We start from the raw sequence: 23,144 nt of genomic DNA, 5'->3' as shown, positions 1-23,144 counted from the left end.
TGTTGAAAAAATACTGTAAGATGAATTTCTTAATAATTTCCTAATAACTACTGATTATTTTCAGAGTGATAAATAACAAATTCCTTTCTAACTAGTGACCTCTATTCATGGATGTATTGCTGTAAAATAATCCACCCTTATCATTTATATTTCTGAGTATCTGAGTAAGGTAGGAACTATTTTTGATATGCAAGAACAAATATTGAGGTAGTAGTGTTCCATGCACTTTCTGTCAGCAAAGGTATCAGCTGTCAGGAACCCCTGATAAGTCCCGTTTCAAGCCAGTAGAGTCTGGATAATACCAAACTACAAGACAACAGTTAGTGTGTGTGAGCTGGAAGTACTGCCAAATTGAATTACCATCCTCACCCAAAATAAACAGCTGAAGTTAAACAAAGCTGAGTCATTCATCTGCACGGTGTGTAAGGGGCTTCGCTAGGAAGAAAGACCTTTTGATTTGTCAAAGCCATTTTAAAACTACTGCCATTCTCCAAGCCAGATGTTGAAAAGGTCAAAGGGAAGCTTTAAAATATGATAACACTGTCTCGGAGTTGGGGGACATATGGTACTTGCTAAACAAATGGCAGACTGAATGAATGTTAGATAAGGTTTGCTCTACTCTGGTGCCGCCCTCAGCGCAGAATAAAGAACAGCTCTCCTATCCTGACTTCACCACTAACTTAATCTCACCAGTAAAAGTAACTTCAGCTCTTTGGTTTCTCCATGTGCAATATAAGGAGACGGTGAAAGATGCTTTTTCAGTTTTGTCAAGCTTCTTAAGATCCCATGACCTTAAAGGCCTCAGAGAATAGACAAAGGATCTTGGTTCAAATAATCATTTCTTGAGAAAAAAATTATAGGAAAAAATGGTTTTATTTACAGTCTATGAGCCAATTCATAATCTTTTTTGTAATGGTCAAAGTATCAAAATCTTTCAAGTACAGTGAAAATAAGGAAGTGAATAATTACATTAGAAACATCAAATGAGAACCAAAGTCATAGAGGGGATTTTGTTAAAAAACTCATTGTATCATTTCAGCAACCATTAAATTATTAGTACATGCTTAGTTTTAGGGTCCTTGTCGTATCTCCTCAACTATTAGGTTGGATTCTGAAACTGCATTTTCATGGGGTAAAACAGCCGAATATAGATGTGATCTCCATGGGAGCAGGTGCAGTGCTGGGTACTCCTTCCTTGTTCCCTGCAGTTCTTTATACAATGCCAGGCACTTTTGTTCTTTGACAATATGTATTGAAAACAGTATCTGGGGACAGAAAGGCTTTTTAAAATCACTTAGTGCAGTATATTAAAGATGAAGAAAATATGACCCCCAAAGTTCTCAGAATTGTAGTTCTTTCAGTGCTCAGTATCACACTGAGACATTATACACAAAAAGAATATGCTTTGTAATATTCTGCCTACAGTGAAAGGAGCTGGTCTGATAAATTTTATAGGAATAGCTCTTAGCCAATGAAGTTAGCAAAAGAGAATAAGGGTGGTTCTCAAAACTCTAAAAACCTGAAGTCGTTCTTTTGTCAATCTTGTTTATAGAGCTGTCAACATTTTTGGAAAAAAATATTTTTAAATAGTTAATGTTGACAAGAAAAATTAATACAAAGGAACATAGTAATACCAGCATAAAAACATTATCTGAATCTGAAATATGATCCCTAAATATATTACTTTACTTTATTTAATAACCTTCAGTGTCTATAAGGAAGCACCTTCCACTTGTAGATTTAGTTACTGTTTATAGAAGGGTGTCATGGCTTAGCCAAATTAGAAATAGACTAAGTGCAAAGATGTTTATAGGTCAGGCTTGTAACTTAGATCTTATACACTGTGAAACTGCATTTTTCGTGACATCTCTCTGTCATTTTAATTATAGAATCATCACATTTTAGAGCATTTGGTTTAATATTTGTCAGTAACAGTTTATGCTGAAGCCTGGAAAACCTCCAAATGGTATAGTCTAACACTCTGTATTTACAAATGAGGAAACTAAGGCCCAGAGAATTTAAGAAATTTTAATTTAATTAGAATTAAGGCATGGAATAAGTTGAGACTTGGACATGTAGTGTATTGCTACAGCTAATATGCCATTTATTCTACTTTTAACTGTAAGATGTTTTCCTCATATATTTATACCCTTTCAAAAATAGGGTGAAGATTAAGTAAATAATGCTCTGACCTTGTTGCTTGGAATGAAGTAGACAGAAGGCTTATATTACACAATGATGGGTTATGAATATATTTTTAAGTTGTGTCCAGAGTTGATGACTATAGGGAATTGGTGATTTTTTGAGTCTAGGACAATTCTGTTATACTTTGACAAATTTTCCAGTGTTCCCTTGGAAGAAACTTTGAAACAAAAGTAAAGCTTTGAAACAAAAACCTATTAAATACACAGCCTAAGTGTATCTTAGCCTAAACCTAAACCTTATGACTGATTGTTTGTTTGTTTTTCCTAATAGAAACATGAGTTCAGCTGGCCCTGAAGGGAGAAAAGTGATGAGGAGGTGTGATGGACTGATTGACTCACTGGTACATTATGTCAGAGGCACCATTGCAGATTACCAGCCAGATGACAAGGTGATTTAAGAGTTAGATATCTCTCATATTAAATTACTTATTTTGTCTTACTAAGACTTCAGAGTATTCTTGAAGTAGCTGCTTGGGTTTGGCTTTATTCATTAACTCATTTGTTGAGCTTAAGATTTCCCATACATGCTCATAAATTTTAAAATCTGTATAGTCCGGTTTTTCTTTCTACTTTCCAGACCCAAATTTCAAACTGTTTGACACCTCTAGATATTTGAAAGGAGCTTAGATGCTACATTTTCAGCAATGAAATTCATCTCTTCCTTCATCCCCAAACTTGCGCCTCTGTATAATCCCTCTTAATAGTTATTACCATCTACCAAATGAAAATAGAAATCTAAGTAATCTAGGACTTCCTCTCTCCCATCACATCCCACATCCACTGGACAACAAATCATGTGCATTCTACTTCTGAAATACTCTTTAGTTTAACCACTCCTCTTTAATGCTACTGCTGCTATCCTAATTTGTGCATCTTTCATACTGATTATTGTAGTTAGCTCCTGATTGATCCCTATAAGTAATATCTCCTCCTGTTTTCCAACTCCACATGGCTGGTAAGCAGTATACCTAAAATACAAAATCATTCTGAGCACACTGTAAAAACCAATGTTTTAAAAAATTCAGCCTCTATTTCTTAGCATTGTGCTCGTGACCACTTATGATTTAACCCTAGCCTTTCCAGCCATACTTGTGTCACTCCCCCAGGCACCCCGTAGTCCAGGCACGCCCTGCTGCATCCAGTTAACCTTATAAGATCTAAAGCCTCAGAAGCTCTGTGATATGATACCTGCGAAGTTACCTATATATACATACATATAATCAATATTCATGTCCTATTTCTCAGGCCACAGAGAACTGTGTATGCATTCTTCATAACCTCTCCTACCAGCTGGAGGCAGAGCTCCCAGAGAAATATTCCCAGAGTATTTATATTCAAAACCGGAATATCCAGGCTGACAACAACAAAAGTATTGGGTGTTTTGGCAGTCGAAGCAGAAAAGTAAAAGAGGTATATTGGGAAGTCTTTGAAAGAATAAGTGTGCGTGTGTATTTCTAAGTACTTAGTGTATGTCAGGCTCTATTTTAAGTTCCTTTAGTCTTTGTATCAGTCCTATGAGGTGTGTATTAATATCTTCCTTTACTGATGAGGAAACAGAGATACAAAAAAGTTAATTGATTTTTCCAAAATAATCAGCAAATTAGTGGAGGAGATAAAATTCCATCCCAGGCAATCTGGCCCCAGATTTACATTGTTAGCCATCAAACCATACTGCTCTGTGCCCCGCAGTTTAGGCAGTAAACTTAATACCGTGTGGCCAGTGGGATAGCATTATCTTAACATTAAAAGAAGCCCAGACATTCAGCTTTAAATGTTCTAGAAAACAAACAAGACATCCTAAAAGCAAACCACATAGGAAGGACACCTTCCAGACTGGCATTTTATGAAAATTGAAGGAATGTGATCTCTCCTACTCCTCAGAGTACCACAGTGTTGATGAACTTGGAGAATACTTGGTAAATTTAGAATACTGATGCTGTCCTGGACAACTTCACAAGACTCTGTGAGAAGAGGCCTGTTTTTCTTATCTTCGGAGCAGTTGTGACTAATTTAGCTTTTAGCTTATCAGCAGCCTGAAAAATATTCTAGAACAGTCTTTGCTTAATTCTCTGTATTCTCTCTCATGGTGAGGGAGAAATAATCATCATGGGCTAAAAGTTAAGTGATTGTAAATCACACATGTGTGCCTTTTTAATGTTTAAGGTCTTATTAGTCTCTCTAGACAAGACAATACTTCTGGTCTCTTGGTTTGGGTATGGAATTGTAGAAATCACTTGAAGTCTTTAATTTTGGATTCCATTGTGTGTGTGGTTTAGCAATACCAGGACATGCCAATGCCAGAGGAAAAGAGCAACCCCAAGGGCGTGGAGTGGCTGTGGCACTCCATCGTGATACGAATGTATTTGTCCTTGATCGCCAAGAGTGTCCGAAACTATACTCAAGAAGCATCTTTGGGAGCTCTCCAGAATCTCACAGCAGGAAGTGGACCAGTGAGTATCGTGCTACTTTTAAAAATAATGACATTATAGATACACCTACATTAAGTTCAGAAATGATAGTGAAGTAAAACCATCAGTTTTCTCGCTTTAGTCAAGAAAGTTCTCAGGAATTGCCAGAGAGTTTGGCTTTCCAGGACTTTCAGCCTCAGCTTCTGCAGAGCCAAGTCAAACTGTAAGTGAAAGACTCAGTATTTATCAGTGTTAGTCAGAGCTCTTTCAGTTAGAAGTCTCAAAATCCTACCTAAACTGGCTTAGGCAAAAGAAAGGAATTTCTTGACTCATATCACTGACAAGTCCAGGGTGGGTTTTCCTTCTATCCTGGTGGGACTTTGGTGCCCCAGGGATTGTAATTGTGATTCTCTATCTCTGGCCTCTGTTTTCTTTCTTCTGTTGGTTTCTTTCTCAAAGGCTATCCTCATATTACAGCAAAGATAGCCACCAGTGATTTCAGGCTTACCTTTCATCCAGCCCAGTGTCTCCACAAGAAAGGAAATTGCTACTATTTTCCCAACAGCTGTAAGAACTTAGCCATTTGCAAACAAGTTTCTGTGGCGAGGAGTCTGCGATGTTTTAACTGGTCAAGTCTGAGTTGTATGCTCACATGTGAATTTCAGGGGCATGTGGTTGAGTGAGCAACGGTCACTCCCACTTGTACCATATAGAGTGACTCTCTAATGGAAAAGTCAGTGTTGTTACCAAAAAGAAGAATGACTGCCAGAAGGCAGAGACAACATAATGTCTACTGAACTTGGAAAGGACATCTGTGCTTTTGTGTCCCAGAAAGTCAACTACAAAATGAAGAGCTACGTCTCTTTTCAGATGTACTTATTTTACACCAGCAAAATCAAAATATTAAAAAGAGTAAAAACTTACAAGGTCCTGTGATAAACCATAATGGAAAAGAATATGAAAAGGAATGTGTATATATATATATATACCTGAATCACTTTGCTGTATAGCAGAAATTAACACAGCACTGTAAATCAACTATACTCCAATAAAATTATTTATTTATTGTTTATTCTTTGGCCACCCCACATGGCATGTGGGATCTTAGTTCCCCAACCAGAGATCAAACTTGCACCCTCTGCATTGGCAGTGCAAAGTCTTAATCACTGGACCACCAGAGAAGTCTTAAAAAATTATTTTAAAAAAATAGTAAAAATTTGTTCCTTCTCCCATGTATTTTGCAATATAGTAAGGGATTCTAGAAATATTTAATTATTTGAACTAAGCTTGTGTTCTTTGCCTTGATCATAAAATGATTAGAGTAAACTCTCTTCCAATAGTTCATTATAAGGCCAGCCTAATTATCCACCATCAGAGAGGAAAGCACTCTTGTACATAACAAAAATATTATTTGTTCTTTACTTGAGAAGACATGTTCATTCTTTTATGTGTTTATACAAAAGCTTGTTCAGCTTCGAATGAAACTGTGAAATACTGAAGCCAGTATTTCTTTAATTTTAGCACTGTGGTTAAAAATACAACCAAACTTTAATCTCTTTGAAATTCTTTAAAACATACTTGTGTACAAGGAGAAGGAAATTGGGAGTGACCAGGGAGCCCTGACAGACAGAGAGACATAGTTTATCATCTATCTTCCCACTTCCCCATGCTTGGTTTCCCAAAACCACTTCTTTCATTTTCCCAAACTACAGAGGCGCTCTTATTAACTAACAACCAGTCAAAATAATAGAAAAGATCAGAAATTACATTGCTATGTATTTATGATTTAAGCTTACTGTGCTCTGCTGCTGTTGCTAATCCGCTTCAGTCATGTCAGGTTACAAACAGTCTTTCAAATTAGAAACACAGAAAAGCTTCTTAGAAGCAGCAAACAGATACAATCTGAATCCTGGCTGCTGCTGCTGCTAAGTCGCTTCAGTCGTGTCCGACTCTGTGCGACCCCATAGACGGCAGCCCACCAGGCTCCCCTGTCCCTGGGATTCTCCAGGCAAGAACACTGGAGTGGGTTGCTATTTCCTTCTCCAATGCATGAAAGTGAAAAGTGAAAGTGAAGTCGCTCAGTCATGTCTGACTCTGAGCGGCCCCTTGGACTGCAGCCTACCAGGCTCTTCCGTCCATGGGATTTTCCAGGCAAGAGTACTGGAGAGGGGTGCCATTGCCTTCTCTGCACTGTGCTCTGAGGGTGGTTCAATATGAGCTAATCCTTTAATATGGATTTTAGCCTCTTCCATTCCAAATTTTATGTCGGAATCAAAACATTCAGAGGTGTTTCCATATTCCTATCAAAATAAGAATATTTGCCACCTAATATACAGGAATGTGCCACTTACATTCTGAATATGTAGTTTGTTACCTAGATTCTAATTCCTCTATTCATTTATTAAACAGTGTTTCAGCACTAAAAGGCACTAGCCTAGTGCTAAGTATATAGTGATGAATAAGACAAAATCGCTGTGTTTGGTAATAATCTAGCTGGGATAAAAAAATAAATAAACAGAAATCTAAGATACCAGGAGAGTTCCAAGTCAAAAGGAATCCAGGAAATGGAGATATGTTCACAACTGTTCTAATTATGTGAAGGCATTTAAAATCATACCTAACCTTAAACCAGTCTAGTCCCCTGAAAGGAGACCTGTACTAAACTGGTATTAATCTGTACCCAAAGCTGTTGGAGTTGAATTTAAATAGAGATTTATAGGAGAAAATTATTAGCAGCATGGGACAATGATAAGAGGACTCTTTATTCTTTCAAGTTGTGAGATGCTTTTTATTAAAGTTTTGACTTATATGTATTTCTTTTCTAATTATTGCATTCCCTGATTTTCTGTGTTTACATATATGATAAATACTTGGCTTTATAATTTATAAAAGGAATCACTGAACAGAAAAACATGAAAAGCTAGCCATTAAACATAGTTCTAGAAAATATTTCGTGCATCTACCTGTGTTCATAACAGAGACATTACTGAAAATTGATGGCCATGTGTCTTAGATGGCAAAGAACCTGAACTGGATTGAAAAGCTTCTAAAAGAGTATGGAATTTTTTATATAAAATATGACAGTAATTTCTTGTCAGCAAGAATACCTTAATGTAAACTTTATTAGTTCAAGTATAATGGCCATTATTTTTAAATGACACAAAAAATATAAGGAAAGGGGATGGGATGATAAAATTTGCTCATTTAGCAAATTCTCCAAATATAGTGTGAAGTATAAAGTACAATATAAATAACTCCTGGAGGTGTAGTGTACAGCATGGTGACTATAGTTAATAATACTGTATTTGTTAAAAGTTCTCATCACAGAAGGAAAAAAATTGTCACTATATGTGATGATGGATGTTATCTACACTTACTGTGGTAATTATTTCACAATGTATATCAATACATATATCAACTCATTATGTTGTATACATGTAAAATTAAAAAGTACATTGTAAAAGTTAAAATCCATTGAAATAAGCAGTTTTCAAGTTTCTAAAACACTAAAGGCACTTAATATGATACCCACTGAAAAAAAGCAAAACATATTTCTTATATCACACCATACCCACAAATTAGTTCCAATAGCAGTGTGATTTAAATGTGGAAGATACAACAATAGAGATTCTAAATGTTAACATAGAATATCTTCATGACCTGAAATAGGGAAAGATTTCTTAACAGTAGACATAAAAAGCACATAAAGTAAAAGTTTCATGAATTGATTACATAAAAATTAATAGCTTATGCTAGCAAACAAGCATAAGCTGGAATCAAGATTGCCAGGAGAAATATCAACAACTTCAGATATGCAGCTGACACCACCCTTATGGCAGAAAGTGAAGAACTAAGAGCCTCTTGATGAAAGTGAAAGAGGAGAGTGAAAAAGTTGGCTTAAAACTCAACATTCAGAAAACTAAGACCATGGCATCTGGTCCCATCACTTCATGGCAAATAGATGGGGAAACAGTGGAAACAGTGACAGACTTTATTTTTCAGGGCTCCAAAATCACTGCAGATGGTGATTGCAGCCATGAAATTAAAAGACATTTGCTCTTTGGAAGAAAAGCTATGACCAGCCTAGATAGCATATTAAAAAGCAGAAACATCACTTTACTGACAAAAGTCCGTACATTCAAAGCTATGGTTTTTCCAGTAATCATGTATGGTTGTGAGAGTTGGATTATAAAGAAAGCTGAGTGCTGAAGAATTGATGCTTTTGAACTGTGGTGTTGGAGAAGACTCTTGAGAGTCTCTTGGACTGCAGGGAGATCCAACCAGTCCATCCTAATGGAAATCAGTCCTGAATATTCATTTGGAAGGACTGATGCAGAAGCTGAAACTCCAATACTTTGGCCACCTGATGCAAAGAACTGATTCATTTGTAAAGACCCTGATGCTGGGAAAGATTGAAGGCAGGAGGAGAAGGGGACAGCAGAGGATGAGATGGTTGGATGGCATCACCAACTCAATGGACATGAGTTTGAGTAAACTCCAGGAGTTGGTGATGGACAGGGAGGCCTGGCGTGCTGCAGTGCATGCTGTCAAAAAGAGTAGGACACAACTGAGTGACTGAACTGAACTGATGCTAGCAAAAGATGGTAAAAAGACAAAGCACAGAGGAGGAAAAGATTTCAGTAACATATATAAGTAATAAAGGTTGGTATCTAGGAAATATTAAAAAAAAAAAACTCATCAATTTAACAATGAAAGGATAGACAACCAAATTGAAAATGAACAAGAGATTTAAACAGGCATTTCACAAAACATAATATAGAAATGGCCATTAAACATTTGTAAAGATGCTCAGCCTCATTAGTAATCAGAACAACATGAACTAGAATTGCTATGTGTAAACAGTTATAGCAGTCATTTTCACAAATTCCCTAAAACTGGAATATGAAATCTCTATTTGGTAAATCTCATTGCTTATTTTCCTTAATGAACAAATTCTAAAGGCTATTCCACGTCAGCCTCTCCCATTTCCTTCAATGAATCAGAATTCATGTCTCCATAATCATTTTTATATACTAGACATTGAGATGACAGAGAAAATGCTTTGAGAGTGATAGAGCTCAATGGCAGTGACTCAGAAGAGCAGAGCTTTTGCATATGAGGAAAGATGTAGTTACTTAGATGGACCACTGGAAAGAGAGATGAATACCTTCATCTTCAAGGAGGAGTTTTACAGAATCCTACACAGGAAGGATTTTTCTCAGAGAAGAGAAAAGAATCTAATGGAATGTTTTGCAAATTAGTGAAAGACAAAGCGTAACTTTGGAATAAACATTGCAAAATAGTGGTTATTAAACTTCCATGAGATACTCATGGATATTTTGAGTATCTAATAAAAATGATAGATTCTTTCCTTGAGAAAGATTATTATAAACAAAAATAATTTTAAGGACCTCCTGTTCCCTCCCTGAAACCTATCCTTGCTCCTATATTAACTCCTTCTCTGGAGGGTATAGTGGAGAATATAAGGGGAACAGTCTGCAGGAGGTAGGAGAAGCAAGCTGTGTTAGGTAAGATGAACAGAAGATAGACACCCTCAAGAATGGTTAAGAATGTATGGATTTTTGGCACAGTGACCTAATATTAGCGTCAAATAAAAATACATAAAGTTGCAGACACAAGTTAAGGCCTCAGTATTGTTGGGGGTTTGCTGATGCCAGGTAGGGCCTACTTGGTACTCAGACCTGTGAAAGTAGGTGACCAACCTTATTCCAAGTAAGAGTTGCTTTTGGTGGACTTAGACCTGAAACAAGAAACTTGCACATGCAGCCTCCCATTACAGAGCATAGAGTTACAGGTAATCTGACTAGCCATATACTCCTTTATTTTAAAGTCCAATATATCTTTCAGAATAAACTGGCTTTTTAGAAATGAATAAGTTTATTAAAATATGTAAAATGCCAAAGTTTAAACTAGAGAAACAGAAAAGATGAATAAGCCAACAGTCAGTAAATACATTTAAATAGTAATCAAAGACATCTCCCTGTAAAATTTTTCTCAGTTCAGTTGGCTTTATAGCTAAGTTCTACCAGAGCCACAAAGTTGAAAGCATTTTTGTATTACACACATAGTTTAAGAAAACAGAAAAAGGAAAAGTAATAAATTTTATGACATTAGTATAAATTTCATCCTAAAACATTCTTTTCTTTTCACAACAATGAACTGAAAATGTGAGTAAAAAGCAGAATATGATGAAAAAGAAAGGAAAGGGAAAGACAGACCCATTTTATTTATTTATGAAGTGAAGTGAAGTCATTCAGTCGTGTCCGACTCTTTGCAACCCCATAGACTGTAGCCCACCAGGCTCCTTGGTCCATGGGATTTTCCAAGCATGAATACTGGAGTGGGTTGCCATTTCCTTCTCCAGGGGATCTTCCCGAACCAGGGATCAAACCCAGGTCTCCCGCATTGTAGGCACACACTTTACCGTCTGAGCTAAACTGATGCAAAAAACATTGTAGCTAACCAAATCCAATATTTTTATTTTAAAATACTGAATAAACTATCCAGTAATTGATAACAATAAGAATTTGAAGCTAGCTTTTTAAACATATTTACATCTTATATTATATAAACATCTTATATATTACAATCTCTAGTAATCTATAGAAACTTAGAAATTTTACCCCGAAATGAAATACAGTAGTATTTATAGGACATGTCTCACAAAACAGATGCCAACATCAGTAGCTCAGACAGTTGTCCAGAAGGAAAATGGCCTTCAGCACACACGAAAGATGCTGCATGTTGGTGATCCAAGTGTGAAAAAGACTGCTGTCTCTCTGCTGAGGAATTTGTCTCGGAATCTTTCTCTGCAGAATGAAATTGGTAAGTGAGTATGTGTCTCTAGATGTAATGTGTCTGTATTGAAAATACAAATGCACTAAAACAAAAACATTGTCCTTATCCCATTCTTTTTACAATGATGAGTTTTGTGAATAAAAAGCAAAATGTGATAAATAGAACTGGGTTTTGTGTACCGAGACATCAAGAGTAGACTTTCACACTGGTTTCAAATATGATTTTTCTTAGTATCCAACTTCATTTTTGTTCCAGTTACTACTGAAGAGAAATTTTAAACCATACTAAAAATGAACAAGATAGGTAATATATATGATATTTCTTGGCCCTCAGCTATGCCATCCAATGACATCTTTTTTAAACCATGTCTTTCAGAATGTTCTGTGTAATCTGCTTAAGCACCACCCTTCTAAAATATTAAATAAACACACACACACAGTGGTTGTTCACTTAAGAAGCTTGGCCGTTGTTATACTAGAAAAAATGGATGGACAGATAATCACAGAAAGAATGAATCACTGAATATAGCAGATTTGGCATAGGTTTTAGAATAAATACAATAAAACACATTTGCTCCCTTTTTTGTAAGCCTGTATTATTGACAAAAATGATAACACATTACCCTTTCAAATAACATAATTTTTTATTCATTTTCTTTATATCTGAATATGTAAATGTTTGTGAATTAAGCCAAAAGCTGTAAAATGAGATAATAGGATGATAATGCTAAAATTAATCATGCTTCCTAATGTTCCATAAATTAGTCATTTCAGACTACTTAAAATTCAATTTTTCAGAAATTCCAGTATTTTTTTTATTTTTAATGAATTAGATTACTTTGGAATCTACACACAGACTCACACAGTGTGGTTGTGTTTTAATAATGTCATTTTCAAAGACAACCAACAGCACAACATTGAACAGGAGATTTCATACGATGGTTTTGTGCCCATTATAAATGTAGAGAGCCTGGAAAATTTTCAGTGAAATCTAAAAGAAACTTTGCCAAAGGCAGTGTCTGAAAATTATGAAAGTGTTCTCCTCATTGTCTTTTATGGACTTTTGTGCTGTACTTCAATCAGGTGTATTATCCTTTTTTTTTTTTTTTGTCTCAAATGAACTATTGACTCCATCTTTAGAACACAGCTGATGAGAACTGTGCTCTACACACTGAGCCTGTGCCTTCAGGGCAGAAATGCTATTGTCTCAGGTTCCACGGTCCTCCAGCTGTTGGGACAATAGAGCTGTAGCCCCACAAGTTACGTAAGGTGATTTCACTGATAAAACTCTCCAAGTTTTATGGACACCATAAGAAGAGGCTTCAGTAAGATAAATGCAATTTTTGAATTCCATATTGGCATTATGTCAAATATGTAATTTGAGTAAAATAACCTGTCTTGATTTAGAGTATTAATAGCCAGGAAGAAACAAAAATCAGTTTGAAAGATAAGCTTTTTGTTTTTCTTGAGATTTGTGGGCCAAGTAAAACTTTCCATGTGTTGACTTGGAATGAAGTCATCACATTTTACTTTGATTTACAGAAATCAACATGAAATTATATTTTCTTAAAAACTTGAAGATAGGCAACTTAGCATGGCGACAGAATAACGCCTCATGCAGAAGACACTGATCTGTCTTCCAATGCTACTTTGCCACATGTCACCTTGGATAGTCATTTAACTGCTCTAAGCTGAGTAAAATTAGTAATCACTATGAATAGTGTTTTTCCAGGGATCAGACAACCTAATGTATATGAAAGCACCAGCATTAAATAAAATCTCCCTCAACAATATGACATTGAGCTATGACCCTCCAATATCATGATAGGGCCCTTAATTTTATATTTCACTGTTGAAGATCTAATTTTAACTATCTCATAGTGAATGTATTTACCCAGGTCCACAGGGGGTGTGTGTATGTGTGTGTGTGTATAAAGACAGAATGACCCTCCTTTACTATATTGTAATATTTAACTTTGTCGATGTAAGCAGTTATACTACTTTTCTAAGAAAAACAAACAAGATATAAAATGTTAAAGATTCTAATTTCCCTAATTCTCACTCCTCCTTAAACATAAGCCAAAGTTTCAACCATAAAATTGATCTGTAGAATTGGACCTTCTTGTTGGTCATACAGAGGCAGGAGAAGTAAAACTCTCTCAGCAGGGCTCGGGCTCAGCGTGGGCAGCCTGGTCTCAGCCAGCCGTAGCTGCACCCTGCAGAGAGATCAGTTAGACATTTTCTGGTGTCATTGTCTCACACTTGTTTTCATGCTGTCAACCTAAATTCAGCAAAAGGAAAATTCAGGTTCTCAAGCTTTTCATTCTGTGTTTATCTTTCTAAAAGGAGGAAGCCTTCTGGTAATAGCTCACATCTATGGAGAACTTACTGTGTGCAGGGAACTGTGACACAGTTCACACATAGTAACTCATTTAATCCCTCAAAACAGTCCTGTGAAGTAAATACTATTATTATCCCATTTTACATATTGGGAAAATGTAGCATAGAAGAGGTTACGTAGCTTACCCAGACCACACAGCCATGAAGTGTCAGAGACAGGACTAAAATTTTAAAAGTGTAGCTTCAGAGACTCAGCTCTGAGCTCCAACACTATGCTGTGATGCTTAGACAACAGTGTAAAAGGAAGTGTTCAGGCCTTTGAGCAGAAGGTATGTTTTTCCTGTCAATCAGTTCCAGGTATTATCAAAGGAAGACATACAGTTCATTTCCTTTTATTGAGTTTCTCTTTTAGGCATAGTGATAGATGTTGAAATCCAGAAATAAATACAATAATTATCCTCAAGGAACTCATGGCTCCATTTAGCATTCAGACAGGCATCTATCTAATTACAGTCTGGTATTAGAGAGAGGGATTACCAGGTGGCACAGTGGTAAAGAACCTGCCTGCCAGTGCAAGAGATGCAAGGAAGATCTCTGGAGTAGGAAGTGACAACCCACTCCAATAATTGTTCTTGCCTGAAAAATCCAATGGACATAGGAACCTGGCAGGCTACAAGTCCAGTGGGTCACAACGAGTCAGATATGACAAGAGACTAAGCACACACAGCACCAGTATTCTTTCCTGAAAATTTCCATGGACAGAGGAGCCTGTTGAGTTACAGTCATGGGGTCACAAAGAGTCAGATATGACTGAGCATGCATGCATGTGTCAGAGAGAGAAGTACAGTTCAAGGTGCCATGTAAACTCAAATGAAGAAACAATGAAGTTAGGCACTGGTATCTGTACAACCATGATAAACACAGCACTGTATTAAAGAGCTGTGAGAAACAACAAAAGCAATAGAACATGCTTTCTTTCAAGGCGAGTCCAAAGTAATTAGAGGTGGAGAAAAAAGAAAACCTCTGGTTACAATAGAAAAAGAGAAATGAAAACTCTGTAACCAAGATCTTACATATGCAGCAAAAAAATAAATTTTAAATAGTTTATCTTTTTTTAAATAATGGTGTTGTTTTCACATTAAGGAAACTTTGGACAGTACAGATAATTTTTTAAGAATATTTTGAGATCACCATCAATACTGTAGAAAAATAAATCCTATTAGTATTTTAGTATATTTCTTCTCAGTTTCTCCTGTATGAGTTTTCCTTTAATATATCAGTTATTTGCACATGAAATATTAACACATATTTTCTTGTTATTATACATGCTTCATATATATGTTTTGGGATACATGAGATTCTTTGAAGATATGTTTTAATTAATCATAGTCATATTACTGGGATGTTTAGACTTTGTAAATTTTTCATTTTATATAACACTATATAAAGATCTCTGCTTTTTCAGGTTTTTTTTTTGCTTTTTCAGTTTTTAAAGTGATATCTTCAGGATGAATTCTCAAAAGTGAAAATACTGAATCAAAAAATGTGAATATTAAAAAAAAATTTTTGACATTTCTGTCAGATTTCTTTCTGGAAAGATTTCTAGTGCGCTGAGCACAGAATATCATCTTTTTTTAAAAAAATTTTTTTTTTGGTAATTTGAATATTAAAATGCTTGCATCCTTTCATAAGTTTGTTAACCAAATGTTTCTTCTTAAATGTTATTGAGATCCTAAGGTTAAGAAACAATCTTTTTAATCAAGTGTTCTTTTTTCTTTGTAGCCAAAGAAACTCTACCTGATTTGGTTTCCATAATTCCTGACACAGTCCCAAGTACTGATCTTCTCATTGAAACTACAGCCTCTGCCTGTTACACATTGAACAATATAATCCAAAATAGTTACCAGAATGCACGGGATCTTCTAAACACTGGGGGCCTGCAGAAAATTATGACCATAAGCGCAGGTGACACGTAAGTCCTCTAGCACTGTCTGTCAGTGTCTCCCCTTTTCCCACCATCAATCCCGTATATAAATAATGTCTTTGAGTACTATGGCCAAAAAATAAGATTGTAAAGCTGGGCCAGATCATGTGGCCCAGTCCTTGGTGATCAGGTAAGTGAAAACCTGAGTCCTCTAAGCCAAATAGTTGGTCATTCTCTACTGAAATATCCAGAAAGTCAAACTTCATAACTTATCTGAACCATGCATTCCAGCATTTTATTGACCTAATGAATTGTTTCCCAGAGCCACAGCTGTGATTTAAGAAGAGAAGAATGTAGGCAAATTGGAGTCCTATGGACAAGGAATGCCCTTATCCTCCCTTAACTATGTGAAACAAGGGTCACCCCAGGAGGAGGAGTAGGAGGCAGCATAACAAGAAGTTCTTGCTTCCTCACTTTTCTTTATCACATCTCTTCCACCTCTTACTCTCTTTTGAAAGTAGAAAGTTTAATGCATATAAGTCATCTCACCTCCTTGTTTCTATGTCTTTAACTCTTCTCCGTTTTTAAAAAAAAGATGAAGAATGTAACTAATTATTACTGTTAATTTAGAATGGTGGGATTCCAAGGAGGTATGAAGATTATTATTTTTTCTCTTTATACAATTCTGAATTGTTTGACTTGTTAAATAAAGTTAGTTTTGTAAGTAACCATAAAAGAAAACCAATGTTATTATAGTCCAGACTCATACTTCTAATGGGACTTCTAGTAGACAAACGTGTGCTTGGCTGCACAGGGGCTAGCATAGGGATCTGTGGTATCCTAGAATGAGCACATCCCTTCTCCCACAGCTCCACCCAGTTTAGCCCCTTGTGCTCAGTGATTTCCCTCTGGCAAAGTTCACAGGGAAGGGGGACTCCATTCAGAGTCACATGATTAAAAAGAGCACTGTTAGAATGTCAGTTTCCCAAAAGCAGGGAATATTTACCTGTTCCCATTTAGCAGTTTCTCTGCCTTTGTGGAAAGTCATCTTTGACTTTCCTTTGTGGAAATAGTCATCTAAACTTCTAACCAAATCTCCATAGACAGTATATGACTTTTTTTTATATGAGTATTCAGACATAATAATAAGCACATGGGAATATACCATCACTTTTGGAAATTTCTTGTAGCTTAGCCAGTTATGGGATGTGCTGTTCTGTTACTTCTTTGTTGTACTGAGTATCCATTTGTAAGTTCGTCCTCACATGTTCCATCTCAGAAAAAAAAACCAACAAGGACACTCTACCATTAGGTCTGCTTCCTTGCTAGAGTGTTGCATAGCTAACCCATAATTTATAGACTAGCCTGATAACCAATCAATCATCAATTACATTCCCTCTTTGAGTAAATGAGTTCCAAGTACCAAGCATTCAACTTACAAAGACTTTATAACACCTTTGCAATTTAAGAACTTTCAATAATAAATATTAGAGATCCACAGCTTTCATGGATGTCTTAATACTTCAGTTATTAGCAAGGCACTCTGAAAAGCCCCTGAGATACTAAAGAATCTGTGAAGTGCTGATTTGACTTACCATCCCTATTATGCTGGTAGCTAGATATTGAATGAGCCCAGCATGGGCTTCTTCATACATCTTTGCATTCTCTATTCTTGGTTGCATACTTACAAATTCCTATGATAGGAAAAATAAAATCTTTTGTTTCTTTGTTCAAAGAAGAAAATATAGTCATGTGCTAATTCAAGTGATGGAAGAGAAAAAGATCTATGAAAGTAGTGATCTTTAGCCAGAAACTAGAACTTTGAGATGAATTTAAAAGAACATCAAAAACTAAGAACACATAATAATAATAATAAAGTTAAAACAAAAAAAGTAAGAGGACATCCCTGGCCGTCCACACTTTCAATGCAGGGAGCATGGGTTTGATCCCTGGTCAGAGAACTAGAATTCCTACATGCTGTGCAGTGTGGCCAAAAAAAAGTAAGGACAGTGTCAAAATCAGTGGTGACTCGGATTCATAACAGGAACACTTTTTCCATTTGTTATACAAAAAAGCATAAATTTTTAAACTATTTTAAATGCTCCAGTAGGAATTTATTAATTTGAAAAAGATACATAATTCCTATATTCATGGAGTCACTAAGTCTAAGAGTTATACATATTTTTCAATCATACTTTCATGCATTTGTCTCTATAAATATGCATTATAGACAAATATTTTCTAAAAATATAAAATATAAATACAAATATAAATTTTATTCTATAAATTCAAGGCTTTATAAAACTTTTAAGAATATATGCCTTATAAATATCAGGAATTATTCTTTATAACTATTTATTTGTTACCACTTTGCTAGTGGTTTAAAAAGATTTGAAAAAAAAACAAAAGCACCCATGTGGCTTCTGCCTCCTAAAGCTCTCCGTCCTAACCTCTTGTCATGGTGAGTGGCCTGACTTAATGGATGGCTCCTGAGCGACAGCAATTAAAGAAGATTTACAGAACATCCAGGGGCAGCATCCAGAAGCCTCACACATTCTCACTGATCACGGAAAAATGTGCTTTTCTTACTTTCAGCTATGCTTCCAACAAAGCAAGTAAAGCTGCTTCTGTTCTCCTATATTCTTTGTGGACCCATACAGAGCTCCATAATGCCTACAAGAAGGTAAGAATGCTAAAAAGAGCCAGGTAATAATGTCCCACTTGATTTGACCCTGGTGATAAGTTACTAAAACTTACATTGTCTTGGGTATAAACGTTACCTTTCACATTTCTGTTTGTTTATTCCAAAGGCTCAGTTTAAGAAGACAGATTTTGTCAACAGCCGGACTACCAAAGCCTACCACTCCCTGAAAGACTGAGGAATGTGAAAAAGTGCTCTCAGAAATTTACAAAAAGCCCCAAAGGAAAACACCTATTTTTCTACTTCCCAGCTTAAGAAACCTCAAAAAAGCATATCCTGTTTCTATACTTTTCTATTTCCATGGTCCTTGAATCCAGAAGACATTTGTGAGTTTGACACCAGTAGGTACTGGCAACAGGCTCAATTTTACCCTCTACAAATAGTGGTCTTTTTAATCAGGGCTAATGGTGCATGGCCTCCTGGAATTAAAATATGAATTTATATGGAATGGACATTAACTAAGTAAATAAGGAAGAAAGCTGTTGTATCACTAGGATTTTAAATTTTGACTTACATTTATATTCCTTTTCTGATTTCCATGTTTTGTCACTCACATGTGTGTTGTTTCACCATTGAGCCATGAGTGTATTGTTTTGCAGTGTTGAAACAGAGACAAAAAATATTTGTGGAGTTGTCCAGGAGAAAATATAATGGCAACATTGCCTGTTTGTTTACTTTGTGCTTGTTTTTATCCTCTTGGATTTTTTTTCTCGACTTTTCAATAAATGTAAGAAATTTAGATCACAGAGCATGAGTGACTATAAGAAGAAATTGAAAGGACGTGATCATAGAAAATTTAAAAATCTTTTCTACAATTTGAAATTCGGTGTTCCCTCTAAATAATAAATAGGATTTTTACTCAAGGAAACACTTCACCTCTAACAACACTGTTAAATGCAAATTTCTCCTGACAGTAGTATTCATGATACAGTTTCCTGGATGTCAGCCACTGCAATGAGCTGGTGGAAGAATGGACTTTACTGTTTGGCTACAAAAGGAACCTAGCTCTCTCAATCTGTTGGACCAGCCAGGGCCATGAAAACCCAGCTCATTTTAATGAACTACATTATCAACCAGCCTACTTTACCCAAAATTTTAAAAATAGTACAGAACCACTAAATCTCATGTGATCTTCCTTAAGCCATTATTTTAAGTCAAGAAAACACTAAAGAAAAATAATGAAGTTATGTTGAGGAAAATAATGTGTCTAGGCCATCCAGAAATGATATGAGAAATGCTAACATTTAAAAGTTGACAGCATCATCTATTGGAGTCTATATTAAGTGTTATTTTAACTGGACTGTGATTAATACCATTCAGATAGAATTAGCCTTCTTAACCATAATTCTGTTATATTTTTCTTTTTAAAAAGAATCTGACAATAGTTAGTAAGTAACTAGGAAAAAAATCCTTCAGCTCCTTTTGGCCAGCAAAGTGTGATAGGAAATAAATTGCCAGTTTCAATTTGAATGTGTACTTAAGTCTTTATTATATTTGGAACTTAAATTTTTTCCATTTCAAAAGCTCAGTGAAGACGACTAAGGTTACTACTTCAAAATGAAATTATTTAGATACCAATTTTTAAAATGCTGAAGAGAGAAATTATATCTCTTTTTCCAAAATTCTGATGATAAGCATTTGGAGTATATTCCTCCAGATAATTAATGTAGATTTAAGAAATTTCTGTGCTTTTAAGGCATAGTAGAGCCTTCAATAATATTAAACACAAAATGAGGCAAAAATAGCATCGCCTGCCTTGGTAGCTGGGTATATGTGACTTATTTGTGTATCTTGGTATCTGTGGTATGATTGACATGACGTTTGAGTATTTGACTTATAAAGTTCAACTTTAATTACTAAGAGTTTAATAAGAAATATAATTGCTTATATTTCTCCCCTAATTAGTCCTAAATTCTTTACCAAGAAACACTTCATGTAAGGAAGATGGGAGTAGCTAGTGACTAAAGATGGAGAGACATACAAATCTAGATATTGTTAGATTTTAGTAAATTGAGTGGGTCTGCGACCATGAGAAGATAGACTAATGTTTGATCCCCATGTCCTACTTTGTTTACAAAAACCTCAGTACTTTACTGTCTATGAACACATCTGAGGGAGGTCTGTATGCAGCTGAACATCACTTTGATCACAGGGCTACATACACAAAGCTTTTCTTTTCTGTGTGTCCGAGACTGTGTCCATGTCTTCAAAGGGACTGAGCTGGACCTCTGCATTTATTTCTGCTAAAAGATCTAAAGGCCTTGCTGCTGTGTCAAAAATTCTTGATGATTTTCTGGAATAGGGAAGGTTGCTGCCCTGGATTTCTATTAAATGGAAACATTGTTTATATGATGGAAATAACCAAAGGGTTATCTGACAAGATAAAGAGGGGATTAATGTGTCAAATGGGAAAATTAAGCAACATGAGTAGATAAACCATAAACCAATCTAATCACCCTATAAAGAAGCAATTCTTTAGAAGAAAGAAGGAAATGGAGGGGAGATATATATAAAAACATGTATATACAATTTACATACTATAGCTACAAATGAAATTTCCTCTAAATAAAGCACATGGAGTGAGGACTTCAATATGTATATACTTTGAAAAAACTTGCAGAAGCCTCAAATCACAAAATCAGAGGATTAGGAGGGAATTTAGAGGACATCTGGTCAAGTCCTCTTTAGAATATCTTCTTGTATCAGAAAAGATTCAGTTCTTATTAAGAGGACAGAGAAGAAAAATGTGCAATCATTCATTCAATTAATGCCCAACATGACCCTGTAACTGGCCCATCTTAAGATTCAGTAACTTACATTTTAAAGTATTTGTTATAGGAATGAAAATAGATTAAAAAGGAAACAAACTTTTCAAAATAAAATTCTACTTTAATGTTTTATTTATAGTAATACTGACAGTTTCATCTCTTAAGAAATAAACGTCAACACTTTAAGGCCTATAAGTAAAAGGAAAACTTTTTTATGGTCTATTCAGGAGAGAAAAATCAAAATACCACACATTGGCATAAGAGTTGTTTAAAATTTGTTAAGGGGGAAGCATTCTAAAAGTCAGGAAGATAGTTTTAAAAAACCAGCAATATTCAGCCTGGAAGAAGAGTGTCACGTTATCTGTCTTTAAATATCTGAAAGACCACTGTGTAGAAGATGACATGGTCTTCCTCTGACAGAGTAGAGGACAGACTAGGGTCAGTAGGGGGAGGCTTGTATGACTATCTTTGACTGAACAAGAATGGACATATGTTGAGCACTTCTCACAGCCTCCTCATAAAAAAGTATATACTTTTTTCTTTACTTTTTACATTTTACATGTAAAAATAACCTGAAGCAGAGAAAGGTTACGTTACATTCCAAAGCGACTTAGTTGGAAAATGCAGAGGGGCCATGTGAATCCAGGTGAGATGGCTTCTCTCTGGGGGTTCCCTGGGAGCCAAGAATGCAAGACTCTGTCTTCACTCTGGGGAAATGTGGGGGCTCTCTTTGGTTTGTCTCTTGGCCAGTTAAGAGGACTGATTCTAGGACCAGCGAGCTTGAACTCAAATTGCAATTGCTCCATTTGCTGGGAAGGTAAGGGTTAGGCTTAGTTAGGGTAAGGTCCTTACTCTCTCTGAGCCTCAGCTTTCCTTCTCTGTTATACTTTGCTTCCCTGTTGTACGTGAATGATAGGGGTAGTTACCTCATGGGATCGCTTTAAGGATTGAATATTTTCATAATTATAAAGCACTTAATACCTGACAGTATCTACACAATAAACACTGACTAAATTATTTGGAGTTTCCTGTGTGGATGGGCCTTTGTTTTCCTTTTTTAATCTACTTATTTGAATTTCTCTTTTCAGATAGGTTGATTTAGATAAAAGCCCAATCTTCCCCCAGTCAACCATTTTATACACACATGGACACTTAATGACTCATCCCTCAGAAGGCGAGGTAGAATGAGGAAGATAAACATTGCCCAGACAAGTGTTCCCGAAAGTCTGTTCTTCAGAACACAGGTTCTTTGAGGATATTTATATGTGTAATGTGAGAAGAAATAGCCTACACTTAATAAGTTTGAAGATGGCTCAGTTATACAAAGATTGAAAAGATCTAGATTATAAGATTTCTCAGTCCCTAATATGCAGCATGCATTGTGAAATCTCTAAGAAGGAATAGAGTATGCTGCATGTCACCAATCTTTTTGAATCAATAAACCCCTTTTTTCCTAGATGATTCTTGAAGCTGTGCCTCTGTTGTAAACACTGTGACATCAGTGATCTGAGCCATAGTCAAGAGGGGGAAAGGCATTTATCTTATCTGCAGTCTGCCCAGGCTTCCCTGGTGGCTCAGTGGTAAAGAATCCACCTGCAATGCAGGAGACACAGGTTCAATCCTTGGGCAGGGAAAATCCCCTGGAGAAGGGCATGGCAACCCACTCCACTATTCTTGCCTGGAGAATCCCATGGACAGAGGAGCCTGGTGGACTATAATCCATATGGTCACAAAAGAGTCAGACACAACTTAGCCACTAAACAACACAACAGTCTAGCCCAGTTCATCCAGCTAAAGCCTGGACTACTGGTAAATCAGACCTGGGCCTAATCATGATTTAATAAAATCAGTGATTTCAATAGATTTAGGATTAGTTCCTGAACATTTTGTCTTACTCTCACCTGGAGTGCTGCATCTGTGGATGGAAAGACAACTCAGAAGGTATAGATTAGTCCAGAGAAACACGTTGAGGCAGCCACAG

At 36.0% G+C, this 23,144-nt stretch overlaps 1 protein-coding gene across 1 annotated transcript in view; it reads left to right on the top strand.

Annotated features, from left to right (window-relative positions):
• The window catches only part of PKP2 (plakophilin 2), an 81,720-nt gene extending 61,855 nt beyond the window's left edge, over positions 1–19,865 (top strand). The window contains exons 7-13 of the mRNA XM_006055590.4: positions 2,476–2,593; positions 3,450–3,614; positions 4,481–4,654; positions 11,305–11,458; positions 15,553–15,742; positions 18,290–18,377; positions 18,505–19,865. Coding sequence (XP_006055652.3) covers positions 2,476–2,593; positions 3,450–3,614; positions 4,481–4,654; positions 11,305–11,458; positions 15,553–15,742; positions 18,290–18,377; positions 18,505–18,573 — 958 coding nt within the window. The 3' untranslated portion in view covers positions 18,574–19,865. The remainder of the gene's footprint in view (positions 1–2,475; positions 2,594–3,449; positions 3,615–4,480; positions 4,655–11,304; positions 11,459–15,552; positions 15,743–18,289; positions 18,378–18,504) is intronic.
• The last annotated feature ends 3,279 nt before the right edge of the window (positions 19,866–23,144 follow it).

This window comes from Bubalus bubalis, chromosome 4, assembly GCF_019923935.1.
Source record: "Bubalus bubalis isolate 160015118507 breed Murrah chromosome 4, NDDB_SH_1, whole genome shotgun sequence".
Lineage (NCBI taxonomy): Eukaryota > Metazoa > Chordata > Mammalia > Artiodactyla > Bovidae > Bubalus > Bubalus bubalis.
The sequence above is the reverse complement of the archived record's forward strand: the minus strand, read 5'-3'. Positions and strand labels throughout refer to the sequence as shown.